Genomic DNA, 13,215 nt, shown 5'->3' on the forward strand with positions numbered 1-13,215 from the left:
GCAGAGTCGGACCTGACGACGAGGGCAGGGCGATTCCGCTGCTTCCGAACGATCACGGCGGCGTGGCGGGGCTGAACGGCCACGCGCCGCCGGCCGCCGGCAGCCGGGGCGCGCCCCAGCGGAGCAGCCCGCGTTCGCTGGCGGCGGAGGCTGGCGCGCCTGGAGACCGGACGCCCTGGCCGGCGGAGGCTGCCGCGCGGGGCCGGGCGGCGCGCTACGGCGAGTACGGCGAGTACGGCGAGTACGGCGGCCCGGGCGGCGGGCCTGGCTCCCCGCAGCTGCTCCGTCCACTGACCAACGGTCTCACCTCTGATGGCCAGTACCACGGCAGCCAGGGCTACATCAACGGTGGCCACGAGTTTTCCCCGCCGGTGGCCGGGTACCACGAGGCGCACAGCTACTCGCGCACGTCCGCCCCTGGTCCACAGGGCGGCGGCGGGTACGGCGCGCACGCACAGAGGCCCGGCGACGCCCGGCCGCAGCGGCCGCCGCCGGCGCAGGCGTACCCCGGCAGCCCGCGAGCACCGCCGCCGAGCGGGTTCTCTCCGCACCAGCCGCGGCCGCCGCCGCCCGCGTACGGCACCCGCCTCCCGCCGCCCGGACACTACCTGAGCCGCCAGGGCAGCCAGAGCCGGCTGCCGACGGACGGCGGGTACGGCCAGGCGCCGCGCGGCCCGGCGGGCGCATCGGCTCCGAGGCATGCCGCGCCGCAAGGCCCGCCGGTGTCCTCTCACCTGGACCTGACGCCGCGACAGGAGCAGGCGGGCCAGGAGCAGACCGGCGCCGACAGAAGCCGGCCGGGGGAGGCGCTGCGCAGCCAGACGCCGGGCCCGGCGCACGGCGGCGCTCACCAGGCGGCGCCGCCGGCGCAGCTTGACTCCAGCCTGGACTCGGACGGACGCCCGCGGAAGCAGCCGTCCGGCCAGCGCGGCGGCCACGCGGGTACGAGCTGGATAAGACCTGCACCCAGAAAAGGGCGTTACTTTGTAGGCTTTCGTAGGGGAAGGACGTCTGAGCCCACAATGACGAGCCCCCTGAGTGCTCTTCTGAGCCCCCCCCCCCCCCCCCCTCCCCTCTACCAGTGCTTGTGATCAAAAGGAGATGCAATGCAGAGATGCAGATCAGCGATACAGCAAGCGTCCCTGAGCTGCTGGTACAGTAGTTATGTAAACACATAGCTATCGATAAATCATCATCGTATACCATCATCGCTATTACTTTGGCTTCAAATAGGAAGTCATTCCTCGACATCAAAACAAGTTTCAAACCTATCAAATACTTTTAAAGTAAAATTCCAGCAACTGGGGTACAAATCAAACGGGCCGAAATCAAGGGGAAGAAATCAGGATTAAGGTGCAGGTTAGGTCAACCTTGTTGGCCCAGCCTTCCCCAAACGATTTTAGAAAGTGACACCCCAGACTGGCAGGAATGGCAACACGTCATGTTATGCAGCTGTTTGGTTATGCTTGATTCCGGAATAGCTTCGGCAGTCCACGCAACTCTATTGCGTCATGAGACTGATCCAGTTGAAATATCAGCGAACTTGAAGTGAAGTGATTCATGTTGGGTGGTGTGGACAACTAGTCGACTAAAAAGCACATATATGGACCGTAGCGCTTGATCAGCTGTTCGTAAACGAAACAAGGTTGGGGATGTTCGAGCATTTCCAGTAAGAAAGGTTCTACATCACGTCCCCACGTTGCCCTTTCCAGGCATGGAGCCCGAATGGCAAGACCGCGTGGCAGAGACGGAGCTGCGTCAGATCCTGGAACCCCATTCTCGCCGACCCGAGGTCACCGCGCCGCCCTCGGGGACCGGCGGCGGCGCCACGCCCCCACTGCCGGCCTTGGATGGCTCACCGCCCCGGTCCCCCGTCACCACCCCCCACCTGTCCTCCAGACCGGGCGGCGGGCAGGCCCAGCCGGCCGCCGTCGGCTCCAGTCAGCCCGACCTCCTGGAGGACGCCGCAGCGCCCGGCGCCGGCCCATTCCCCGGTGGCAGGGTAGGCTCTGGCTCGGCGACGCGGCGAACGCCCGGCGCAAGCCAGGGCCGCGGCTGGGCGCCCCGGAACAGCAAGGAGTCTCCAGTGATGACCCGAGAGCAGCGAGCCCGGCAGCGAGGCGCCACAGGCAATCGAACCGGAACGTCAGGTCAGCGCCCCGCTGAAACCTGACCCGATCAGCCCCGGACGCAGATATTTCCGTGGAAGCAGGTCGTGACCGTACTTGGAAAGCTTCGGTCACCCGGGTCAAGGTTGCACTCAGGGACAGTCAGTGCAGCAGGTGTAGGTCATGCACGGGGAATGTTGCTTGACCATGCTTAACATGTATATCAAAATGCCCGGCCCTGCTCGGGAGAAGTCGTCCAAGTTGAATGCGTGTAGTCATCAAGACTTTTTGTTGATGCTGCATCACCATGGCTTTGACAGAGACGCGCTCAAACCATGCTGGTTGTTGCTTGTTCCACGCTCTCCCCGCGCCCGCCCCACAGCTGTACCCCTGGACAACAGCTGCATCGCAGCCCTCCGTCTAGCAACGCCGCGGTGCGGAGACCCTCACCACTCTGCCGTCGGGCAGGTTGGCTGGGCGGCGACCTGGCCTCGCTGACCACCGGCCGGGAACTGGAGTCGGCGCAAGACCAGACCACAGACCAGACCACCGACGACGAATCGACCGTGCTGGAGGCTGGACTCGACGGGCCCACGGTCCGCAAGCAGCTGCAGAGCTTGGGCACCATGTATTCCGAGGTGGGACGGGACGGGACGGGACGGGACGGGACGGGACGGGACGGGACGCATTGACGTCATTTGTCTCCTCTAACCGCGCTGCTGCGTTTGCGTCATCGCAGTATAGTACTCGCAATGTCTGTACACAAACCTCGGATTACGCCGTGTCGCTGTCAGCGTTGTTATCAACGTTGCACAACTACCGATTGATTCGAAATTTGTGAAACACAGGCCGTTTTAGTTGGCCTCCCTGCCTTCTCCAGCAATATTTTACCTCACATTATGCGACATCATCTCCGCACGCTAGGTGTTGCCTTTTTTCGGCCCGTTGTGCCACACTATTTCGCCACAGACAAACACCGCCGCCACCGACATTAGCTTGGCGTAGGCTGACGGCGGCTGGCCGACCACAGGTGCTGCGGCTGCTGGGCGGCCAGGGGCGGAGCCCGACGGCGCCGCGGCCGGCCAGGGGCGGCACCAGTCGTCCGCGGCCAGGCGGCGGCAGCGTCTCCTCGCTGCCCTCCTCGATCGGCGGCCGGCCCGCGCGCGACCGCCGCCGCGACGACCGCAGGCAGCTCAGAGACGCCAAGGTGAGGCGCCCGACACCTGGCCTGGGGTGCGGGGGAGATGGCTGAGCGTAAAGCAGACTCGGCCGGCGGTGACTGACGGCGGGCTCCGGGACACCCGGCTTGGGGTGCGCGGGAGGTGCCTGAGCGTAAAGCAGACTCGGCCGGCGGTGAATGACGGCGGGATCCGGGACACCCGGCTTGAGGTGCGCGGGAGGTGGCTGAGCGTAAAGCAGACTCGGCCGGCGTTGACTGACGGCAGGCCCCGGGACATTTTGGGATGATAGGCGCAGAGCTTGTGTATTCCAAGATGACAACCCGCAAACAGCTCAAGCCACCATTTTGTGTCTGCTCCAGGACTGGCTGCATATCGAAAGAAGGTGGTCTAGAGTTGCTGGACAGGTGTGCTAGATATCTCTGCTGACAACATATCCTGACTGGAAATATACCGTTCTGTGGCTATCTCTGAATGCCTGTCAGTGTGTTTGCGCTCTCTGGTAGAACAGAAGTGGTCTGATGAATCACGACATATATCGAGACAGGACTGCGTCGGAGCAACGTTTTAAAATGTTCTTGCAGCCAATAACGAACATTTAACGTGGTGTAAATGCATGCAAGCGTATGTATGTGGCAACGCTGTGTGACCACATGAATCCTCGCTCGTTCTCTAGGGGATCAACAAGCGGTTCCAGCGGCTGGAGAGTCACGTGGTGACTCTGGCCAGGAGCGTGGCCCACCTCTCCTCTGAGATGCGGACCCAGCACCTCATGTTCCAGGTCAGTGGTCACGTGGCGCCAGGCGGGGGCCGATGATCGGTCAATGCCAAAGTCAGCTGGAACTTAAATTAGCTAAAAGCGGTCTCGCCCACCCGCTGCGGACTCGCTGCGACGATCATTGACCATACCTTAAGATATATTTGCCCTGTGATAAATGAGTGCCTTCCGGTTACCCTTCTGTAGCCATGCCGTGAGGCAGGTCGAGCGTTACTGACTGGGGACCGCTACTGACCGCTTCTGACCGCTACTGATCGCTGCCGGACCGCTACTGACCGCTGCTGACCGCTACTGACAGCTGCCGGACCGCTGCCGATTGCTGCTGACCGCTGCTGACCGGCGCCTTGACCACCGCCGCAGGAGATGGAGTCGATCCGTAGTGAGCTGGCCCAGCTGCGGCAGGTCCCTGGCGGCGGTGCGCGGCCCGGCGCCAACTGGGGCCTGCTCAGTAGCGGCGCCGCCTCGCTCACGCAGCCGGCGCGTGTGCGCAAACTGACGCGCTTCTTCGGCGACGAGCCGCCCCTGCTGCGGCTCTTCCTCAACAAGCTAGGATACGAGGTGTGTGGGCCAGATAGCATCCTGGATGAACTGGTGGTTTGGGCCACGAGATAAACTGCCGTCCTGGGATGCAGAGTGAGCTGATGGTCTTGGATGCGGAAGTGGACTGCTGGTCTGGTGCGTAGTGGACCTTTGGTGTGGGATGCAGTCTGATTGATGGACCTCTGGTATGGAATGCAATTTGATTGGTGAACCTTTGATAGGGAACGCAATCTAGTTTGGGATACAGGTGCAAGGCGATCCATCATGGGATGAGTAAAAGGTGAGCCGGTTGTCTGGGACACAAAGTCAGCGTGCGTGTACCGATGAGGACGCACCGCGCCTTTTTCCGGCAGAAATACGCCACCCTGTTCGAGCGGGAACGTATCGGGATGCTCGAGCTGCCCTACATGACGGAGGAGCGACTGCAGAAGCTGGGCGTGCCCATCGGACCGCGGCTGCGCATCCTGCACGAGGCCCAGGTCTCGCTGCGCAACGACAACCTCAACGTTTACATACTCTGAAGGGCAGCTGTCAAGCCCAGGCGGCCACCCGCCCCGGACATGCCTGCAGGCTCGGGGTCCGCGGTCGCGGAGCGTCGCTCCAGCCTCGCTACCTTGACTCTGGCGTGCGGGCACGCCCAGCGCGCGCAGCCGCACTGAGAGCAGCCTCGCCTTCCGTACCGAACATGTACTCCGCCATGGACGCCCGTCTATAGACTCCAAAGCCTCGAAAGTTTTGCTCTCGTTCTCTTTCTTTTTCCTTCCCTCTCTCTCTCCCTCTCACCAGGGATTTAGACCGTCACGGCGACGTGGAGTGGCCGGCCCGTAGGGCAGGGCACCGCAGACACGTGGCGAGTTTGTGGCTTTGTACAGCTGAAACCGATGTGCGGTTCACTGGATGCAAGCTGCTGGAGACCTTGTTTGTTACACACGCGACCGTCATATTACTGTGGGCTCTAGCGGGCTGCTGCGTTTAAGAAGCGGCTGCCCCAACCGACGGCGCGCTGCTCTCGCTCCGCGTGAGACGGTGATGAGCATTTGCTGGGTGATGTGCGTTGAAGCGGTGGACATTTCTGCCGCGGCTTCCTTCAGATGTGTTGTCGAGATTGTGGAGGGGAATGTCTAGCTTGCTAAGAGTTGGACACTATCGATGAGAAAATTGTGATTGATAAAGCAGTGGTTATAGGATGGTCCGGTATTAGTTAAGCGCGTGTAAGCGGGCTATCAGATGAATACATGAGATAAAATCATCCACGAAAAGGCAGCCTCTAGCACCTTCTGGCCATACTGCAACTCCCGGTCTACACACATTTACTTTTTTGGAAGCACCTGACATGTAATGCAGGATAACCTTCATTTGTTGGAACCTAGTTGTCTGCTACTTCAGTTTGGCTGCTGTAGTGAACCCAGTGTTAGAGGCTTATGCGAGCAACAGAACTCGCTGTCGGCTATCATACGACCGTAATTATATTTCACATGATTGCACAAAAACAACTCGAGCTGTCGTAAATGTCTGGACGCAGGAGCTTTTCTTGTTGACGTCATTTACAGCTGGCGCACAATCGGCGCCCACAATGTGCAAAAGCTGTACCCAGGGCATGTATTGCAGCTTGGTAACCTCTACAATCGTGACCGCTATGCTTACAATGCTCCCAAATCTCATCCAGATCGCAGATGATGCCCCATCGCCAGAACAGCAGCACCGAGCCCTGTGGACGAGCTGGCTCACGCGCAAACACTCACCAACACTTTGTCATGATTCACACAACGCGACTGTTTTCCTGAACATGCGACGAAAATCCCTCTCCTCTCCTAAAAAGCGGCATTGTCAGATAAACGAAACGGCATTGTCACCGCAAGTAATTTTTAAGGTGACAAATGTGTCATTCTTCCAGACAAAACGAGCCTGTCCGCGCCACTAGTGAGATGGGTGTCAACAAACGCGGTGCGCTATACAGTCAAGCATTTTACAGTGATGTCATCAAAACAACATGTCTCCTCAAAAGTCCGACGTCACGTCGAAGCGTTTCCGAAACGCAGCATTGTCCCAACATAGCCTAGCACAATACCACACCATCAACATCGTCCGCACACGGCGAACACGAATCAACCTACTGCTTATCCCGCCCTCAGCTGGGCTTCGTCAGCGTGGGCGACACGTTCTTCTCGAAGACTGATTTGGGCACGAATGTCCTGTCCTTGAGCGAGCCGACGGCTGCAGCGGCGTCCTCCAGGCGGCGCTCCTCGCGCGAGTCCTTGACGCCCTCTAGCGGCGCCGGAGTGCTCCGGTCGAACAGACTCTCCAGGTTGTAGCCGACGAAGCCGACCAGCGCAGCGACGGGCAGCGTGATCACCGGCGCGTACGTCCGCAGCACAACCATCAGCGCCGGCAGCATGGCGGCGTCCGGCAGCTGGCTGGGCAGGCAGGGGTGACGGTGAGGTGGCAATGCTAACAACGAACAGGGCGGCCGTGAGGTGTCAATGCTAACAACGGACTGCTCCACTTTTACTTCACTGAAATGCAAAATAAAACAAAAATGCATCTCTTGCAAGCTGCAAGCAGCCACAGCTTATTCTGCAATGTTTGCTGTAATACTGCTTCTGATGATAATTGGCAATCTGCTGTTAAGTGTTCAATCTTCTTCTTGCAGGTAAGATGCATATATTTTGAGCAGATGAATTACGAACCTACAACTAAAAAAAAATGTCCCAGCCCAATACCTGGCTCCTGTATACATGTGACACAAGCATGCACAAATAACTGCCATGTTTGCTTCAACCTCATTTTTATAGTCATTATTGGCATGACTGACAGGAAAAATAAACCACCTCTCATTTGTCAAGAAATATTTTGATTACTGCCTGGCATAGCTGTTCTGAAAGTCATCCCCATCTGATGTGCTAGTATGCACACAATGTTTCAAATAGTTAAATAGTTTCAATTAGTTGTCCTCAGTTCACTCAGCAGAAGCAGCCTAGGATCATAAGCAGAAGACTCCAGTTTGAACACCGGCAATTCCAAGGAGACAATTCAGGTTGTGACATATACATGGCTCACAGCCAAACACCATCCAGTGCTAATCAGGACTGACCAGCACCTGGTAACAGCCAGGATAATCAACTGGCCGAAACATGAGTAAATTCTAAGATGCCACAGAGAATGGTAGTCTAAACACCTTCCATCTGTAATAATAATATGCCATCTCAATCCTTCTGTAGAGCTTTGAAGTGGTGTTGGCATGCAGCAATTCAGCTTGATGGGTACCATGTGCATTGGCATCAGGTTGGCATTTGACTGCTGGCATTTAACAGCAGATTATGAGTCAATTAGCTCAACTGGCCATTATTGCTTATATCAATTTCAAAGCATTAACTTTGCTGCTGTCTGTTTGGCATTTCACTGTGGAAATCATGAAAACTGGTTTAAGGAAAGGTTCATGAAATTAAACATGACCAGGAGCTTTCACTCACCAGCTCTTTTTCAGAATTAAGATCATATCATAATGGAAAAGATGGCATCTATAGGTGTGGATAGAATATGACATGACATTTAATATGATAGAAAATGACATTTAATAACAGCTGACACGTATAGTCATATGACAGATAAGTCATGACATCTTGACTGTATAACTTAGCGTTTTAGCAGATAAATGATAGGATTAGTGCACATTTCCTTATACAATATATCCCTATCCTCTTACATCCAACAAGACACTCTATTTCAACACCTGTGTGATATACACATGAAAAAATATATAGCACAGTAGTGAGTAGAGATAACACCCTCAACATAATTTAAGTGCTACAAAATATCCTGAACTAATTATTTTGAAATGATTTACATCAATCAAGCATGGTATGCAAGAAATCTCACATGCATGCAATCAGCTGCTGCCAGCTGGCATTGTGAAACAACCAGGTTGAGACCATAATATTCAGCAGTCAAACCTAGTGCAAAATGCTTGAAGCAGTTCTTTCTAAGATTCACTATCCATCCCATACCTCAGAGGTCAGGCAGCAAAAAATATGTTTGCTGCTTAAAAGGTATGCCATAAATCTGAGCCTCCTCCCCAGTTCCATGCAATGACATCAACAATATCAGTGCATAAAGAGCAAATGTTACAACAAATCATGTTGCTAAAAAAGGTAAACATCTACACAATGTGGTATGGCCTGAGTTCAGCAACAGCCTGCAATACAACTACCTGCTGGTTAATCCTTACAATTAATTGGTGCCCTCAGGCTGGGGCTAGTGTGAAACTAAGCGAAGGCTCTCTATATGCTTGAATTGATTGAAGCCTCACACTAAGCCCAGCCTCCCATAGCTAGACATGTCCAGCCTTGTTTACCTCAACACATTTTTGACAGGCTGAATTTAATGTACATACTCCAGTTCAGGGCATGACATGAGGCATCCAGAGCAGTGGGTGGATTTCTTTACACTGGTAGGTAGCTTACATTTTGAGTAATTCATATATTGCATTGGTTATTTTAAACAAGCATGCCCAGTACTTTTTAAAAACAACTAATTGAAAATTTGGTGCAATTTGACATGGCCACAGTATGGCAGAAGAGTGTACTGGCATCAAAGCGCTGAAGGCACCACAGTCACGTAAGAGTCTGGTGCAATGGATGCATTTTTTGTCGACTAGCCCAGTAGAATTTACGGGACAGCTCAGGACCAATCCATCAAGCACAATAGCTCCTCAACCGGGACATTGACAGAATGACCAGTCATTTGACCCGTCGCAAACAAATTACCAACCTTCTCTGCGATTCTCTTCTCACAAATACGAACGACCACACTCCGTCCGAGCCCACCAAAGTCCCCGCGAAGTCGATCCCCTTCGGTGATTTCGCGGCTACATTACCATTGACGGAAACCCACAGGATTTGTATTAGTTGCGCCAGACAGTGTGACATCTCTATATGGATATCGGTGGCCAAATTGAGCGAATGTCTTAACTCGTTTCAGAGTAGAGAAAATATAGGGCACGGGCAAACTCTTACGGAGATGCTAATTTAGTGTTTGTGTGTGTTTTCTCAGTGTTTCCTCTTTGGAATACCATCTGTTTGATACAAACCCTCACCAAATTTGCAGTTCTACGAGATTCGCAGGTACATATGCTCGATGCATACATATTCCGCGTATGCAGAACAATGCGATGAATCATGAACGTGTTTTGTCATCCAGCAAAAAAAGCGTGATGAGATGTCGCGAAACAAGCAAAGTACTGTTTTCCTCAGCCTTGAGCCATATGTGTGGTGCCACTCTGCCCCAAAGGCTAAAATGACCAAGCAATGAACAAGACCTCCACATCTTGCATTGGTCCTTGCATGTACTTCAGTCCAGAGGATCCGGAGGATGGGGGAGGGGGGGGGGGGGGGCACGGAGCCATGCACCCTTCGGGCCGCAGGGGCACAAATAGATCATGGCGAAGGGACACCAATATCCTCACTTCTTATCCACATAACCTTTGATTTCAAGAGACACCTAATTTCAGGGGCACCATAAATGGCCCCTAATCTTCATTTTCGTCATGCACTTAAGTCCATCAGCAACACCATGGACCCAAACCTCGATTCTCAAGCGGCACCAAGTTCCAGGTGGCACCACAATGAAGCGTTGCCCTCCCTTGTTATAATCCTGGATCCGCCCCTGATTCCAACACGTATGACACACACCGCGTCTGTGTGCTCACCTTGATGGACATCAATCCATGTGTTTAACCTCGCGCCTAACCCGATGCGGAAATCCATTACCTATACCTCCCACTGCGCAGACAGCCATGGCATTTTTGATTGGGGCTCGTAGTACAGCACCTCAGTGTTAAGTATTTCATCCACTACGATATGGACTCTTACTGTGCCGCCTGCACGCCGAGCCGGCCGGCCGATACGTGGGGGTCGTCTCCTCAGCTCTGCCTGGCGGGAGAGGCGCGGGGGACGTGTGCAAGGAGGTGCCGGTAATGTTTTAAATACAGTCAGCCGCGCTCTTCTTTGTTTCGTTATCTTACACACACCATTCACGGCTGGCGTTGAGCGCGTAAGTGGCAAGGAACGCGGGTGCAGCCCCCCATCCGTCGCGGGCCCGGTCGCCTCCGAGACCCCGCGGTGGTTGGTTCGGAGGCCTGTCGCCAGGTGGTCGTCACCCGAACTGTCGGCTACGCCGGCACTGGAGCCGCGCCCGGCCGCTAGGTGGCGGAAGCAGTCGTTCCAAGTACCCCAGGTGCGACAGCCGAGTTGTGAGCATGCGCGAGGAGGCAAACGTCTCGTCCCAGCGCGCGCGTTATGTGGGACATGATGGACGGTCTCTCGGGGCGCTCCGCACCGGGGCCTCTCTGGGGTGGGTCACTGGAGACGAACTACAGAGGGTGGGACCCTGCGGCCTTTAAGGAGGGGGAGGAGGGGAGGCTCTCTCATGTGTCTCTAAGTGTCTGCACTCTGTGCCAAGGTTCGTATAAGATATGCTTTCATAATTGTTTGATGGTGAAACAAATTCTAAGGCGAGTATCAGTGTTTGAAGTATAAAGTAACTGGTTCAATTCGAGTTTTGTGTGTAAGAAACAAGCGCAGTGAGATTGTGTTTCCCTTCCCGGTGGCTGGTGCGCTATGCCAGGTTTGCTCTGCAGTGAACACTGAACAAAGCATTTCGGGCCCGCCCGCCTATACCGGTTGGCAAGCGGAGCAAGTACGTAATTAATCTGAGCCACAATACATTAATATCGCAACTGGTGCAATGTCATATTCCGCGGTAACGGCTAGCGCGGCGCGCTGGCCAACGACGCGAGAATATAACAGCAGCATGCTTCCATGAGCTCTATTAAAGTAGAGCACCAATCCGATAACAGTTCTCTGCACGGGACGACAATATGTACGGTATGCCAAAACCGTGGCTTCCGTCACAGAAAAGGGTATGCAGTGGTAGGCTCCCAACTCTGCGAAATTAACATCTCGCTTAATAAATAAACTCGACGATGTAGACGCTGCATAGAAAAAATGAAGCAAATAAAGGCCTCTGGTGCCTCGCCCCTCCACCTCCATAATGTGAGCCGAGGCGGAGCCGATGTGCAGCCGACGAAACTGACAAACGACTAGCCCGACGTTCCACATCAAGTCGCCGTTAAAAATCGAGCGTTTATTGACAGTACTCAACGGCAAAGCGACGACGCGGTGAGCTCGTAAAGTGACTAGCAGGACCACCGCCCCAGAACATCGCTTCTCGATGTCCCCTGCGCTGGCCCCCTCCGGCATCCGCCGCGCGGACCCTCCCACGTCATCGCACGCGCAAGGCTGACGTCCGCCAGTGTCTTACACGCCGACATCCAGCCGTCCACAATCACAAGGGAATTATTGCGCCGGCGTACTGCCCTGCACAATCGACGTATACATTATCACAGCCTGAACGTGCACCAGTTTGGCGGAACACCTACAACACGGCTGTAGGGGCGAGATGGGTGCCCTGGAGGAACCCACGAACGGCATTGGGCACATCCCACGCGCGTGTACAGAGTACGGAGCGGTGCGGTTCGTCGGGGATATGGCGGGTGCACGCGAGAGTGGCTCAAACGACAGCGGCACATTCACTTTCCCTAACGGAGAAACGTGAGCTCCGCGTTCTTCGCGCATAGGTTCTGCTCCGAAAACATCGCCATGCAAATGATACACTTCAGATAAGGGTACTTGGTGACACGGTCTGTCATTCGCAGGTTCAGGTCACAGGGGACAGCTTCGTGTCACAAATACGGCTTCCTCAACCCGCGGCACGCATGACCTGAATGTCACAATCGTATTGGGGAGACAATTTTCATCGGGTAATGTGATTAAACGCGACCAATTGATTAGATAAAAAATCTCGCAAACGAAATCACTGATGCTGCATTGCACGGTATATAGCATCAAAACGCGCATCAGTGCAAGGCAGTGTGTATGTCGGACCTATGGAAGATAACTGAAAAGGGTTACGCCTTCAAAATCCATCTCTCAAACATGGGGGCCACCAAAAGCCTATTGCCTAGCTTTGTTCAGTGTGGTGCGTATATGACACGGGGTGGGTGTGGAACCACAAAACTATTGCTATAAAAGTAAGAAAGCGGTTACTATAACAAAATGGCATAGCTCAGAGTTCGATGGTTAACCAGGTGGAGACACTGAAGCATACGGATCACATTGTCAACTAGAACTCGCCACCTCCAAACACGAACAGTGGCACAAGTACTCTCAGCTTACTCGACGTCTGACTCTAAACCACGGCTCAGCACTGCAGTCGCGTTGACTCCACCAAGCTGCGCATCGGAGTCCACAGAGTTCAACGGTCCGCAATGCCCACGATGTGGCGTCCCTCCACGACGCGCCTGGGAGCTGTGTGACCGCTCACAATGCACCATTGGCGAGAAGCGGCCCGTTCTCCCCGGTGTTTCTCTCCTCAGGGAGACGAGCCTGGGAGCTGTGTGGGCGTTCACAATGCGCCATTGGCGAGAAGTGGCCCGTTCTCCCCGATGTTTCGCTCCTCAGGGATCCGGTAGCCACGCTGGTTGAAGTCGTTCGGATGGAAGGACTCCATGTTCGAGCCTGTGAAGTGGTTCTCAGATGAAGAACGAGCCTAGAGA

General features: G+C 54.9%; 3 protein-coding genes across 3 annotated transcripts in view; 1 reads left to right on the plus strand and 2 right to left on the minus strand.

The window, feature by feature from the left end:
• Positions 1-1,760: 1,760 nt before the first annotated feature.
• On the plus strand, positions 1,761-5,853 carry LOC119093756 (uncharacterized). Its single transcript, XM_037216764.1, has 6 exons — positions 1,761-2,150; positions 2,577-2,746; positions 3,139-3,315; positions 3,963-4,067; positions 4,425-4,622; positions 4,958-5,853. The coding sequence occupies exons 1-6, from the start codon at positions 2,090-2,092 to the stop codon at positions 5,123-5,125; spliced, it is 879 nt and encodes a 292-aa protein (XP_037072659.1). The 5' UTR covers positions 1,761-2,089; the 3' UTR covers positions 5,126-5,853.
• Positions 5,854-6,187: 334 nt separating this feature from the next.
• Positions 6,188-9,451, minus strand: LOC119093763 (small integral membrane protein 12). Its single transcript, XM_037216771.1, has 2 exons — positions 9,372-9,451; positions 6,188-7,018 (listed from the first exon to the last, which is right to left on the minus strand). The coding sequence occupies exon 2, from the start codon at positions 6,997-6,999 to the stop codon at positions 6,733-6,735; it is 267 nt and encodes an 88-aa protein (XP_037072666.1). The 5' UTR covers positions 7,000-7,018; positions 9,372-9,451; the 3' UTR covers positions 6,188-6,732.
• A 2,278-nt stretch (positions 9,452-11,729) lies between these two features.
• The window catches only part of LOC119093223 (roundabout homolog 1-like), a 65,450-nt gene continuing 63,964 nt past the window's right edge, over positions 11,730-13,215 (minus strand). The window contains 1 exon segment of the mRNA XM_037216138.1: positions 11,730-13,177. Within this exon segment, the coding sequence (XP_037072033.1) occupies positions 13,065-13,177 (113 nt within the window). The 3' untranslated portion in view covers positions 11,730-13,064.

This window comes from Pollicipes pollicipes, unplaced genomic scaffold (genome assembly GCF_011947565.3).
Source record: "Pollicipes pollicipes isolate AB1234 unplaced genomic scaffold, Ppol_2.1 Scaffold_4002;HRSCAF=4701_pilon_pilon_pilon, whole genome shotgun sequence".
Taxonomy (NCBI): Eukaryota; Metazoa; Arthropoda; class Thecostraca; order Pollicipedomorpha; family Pollicipedidae; genus Pollicipes; species Pollicipes pollicipes.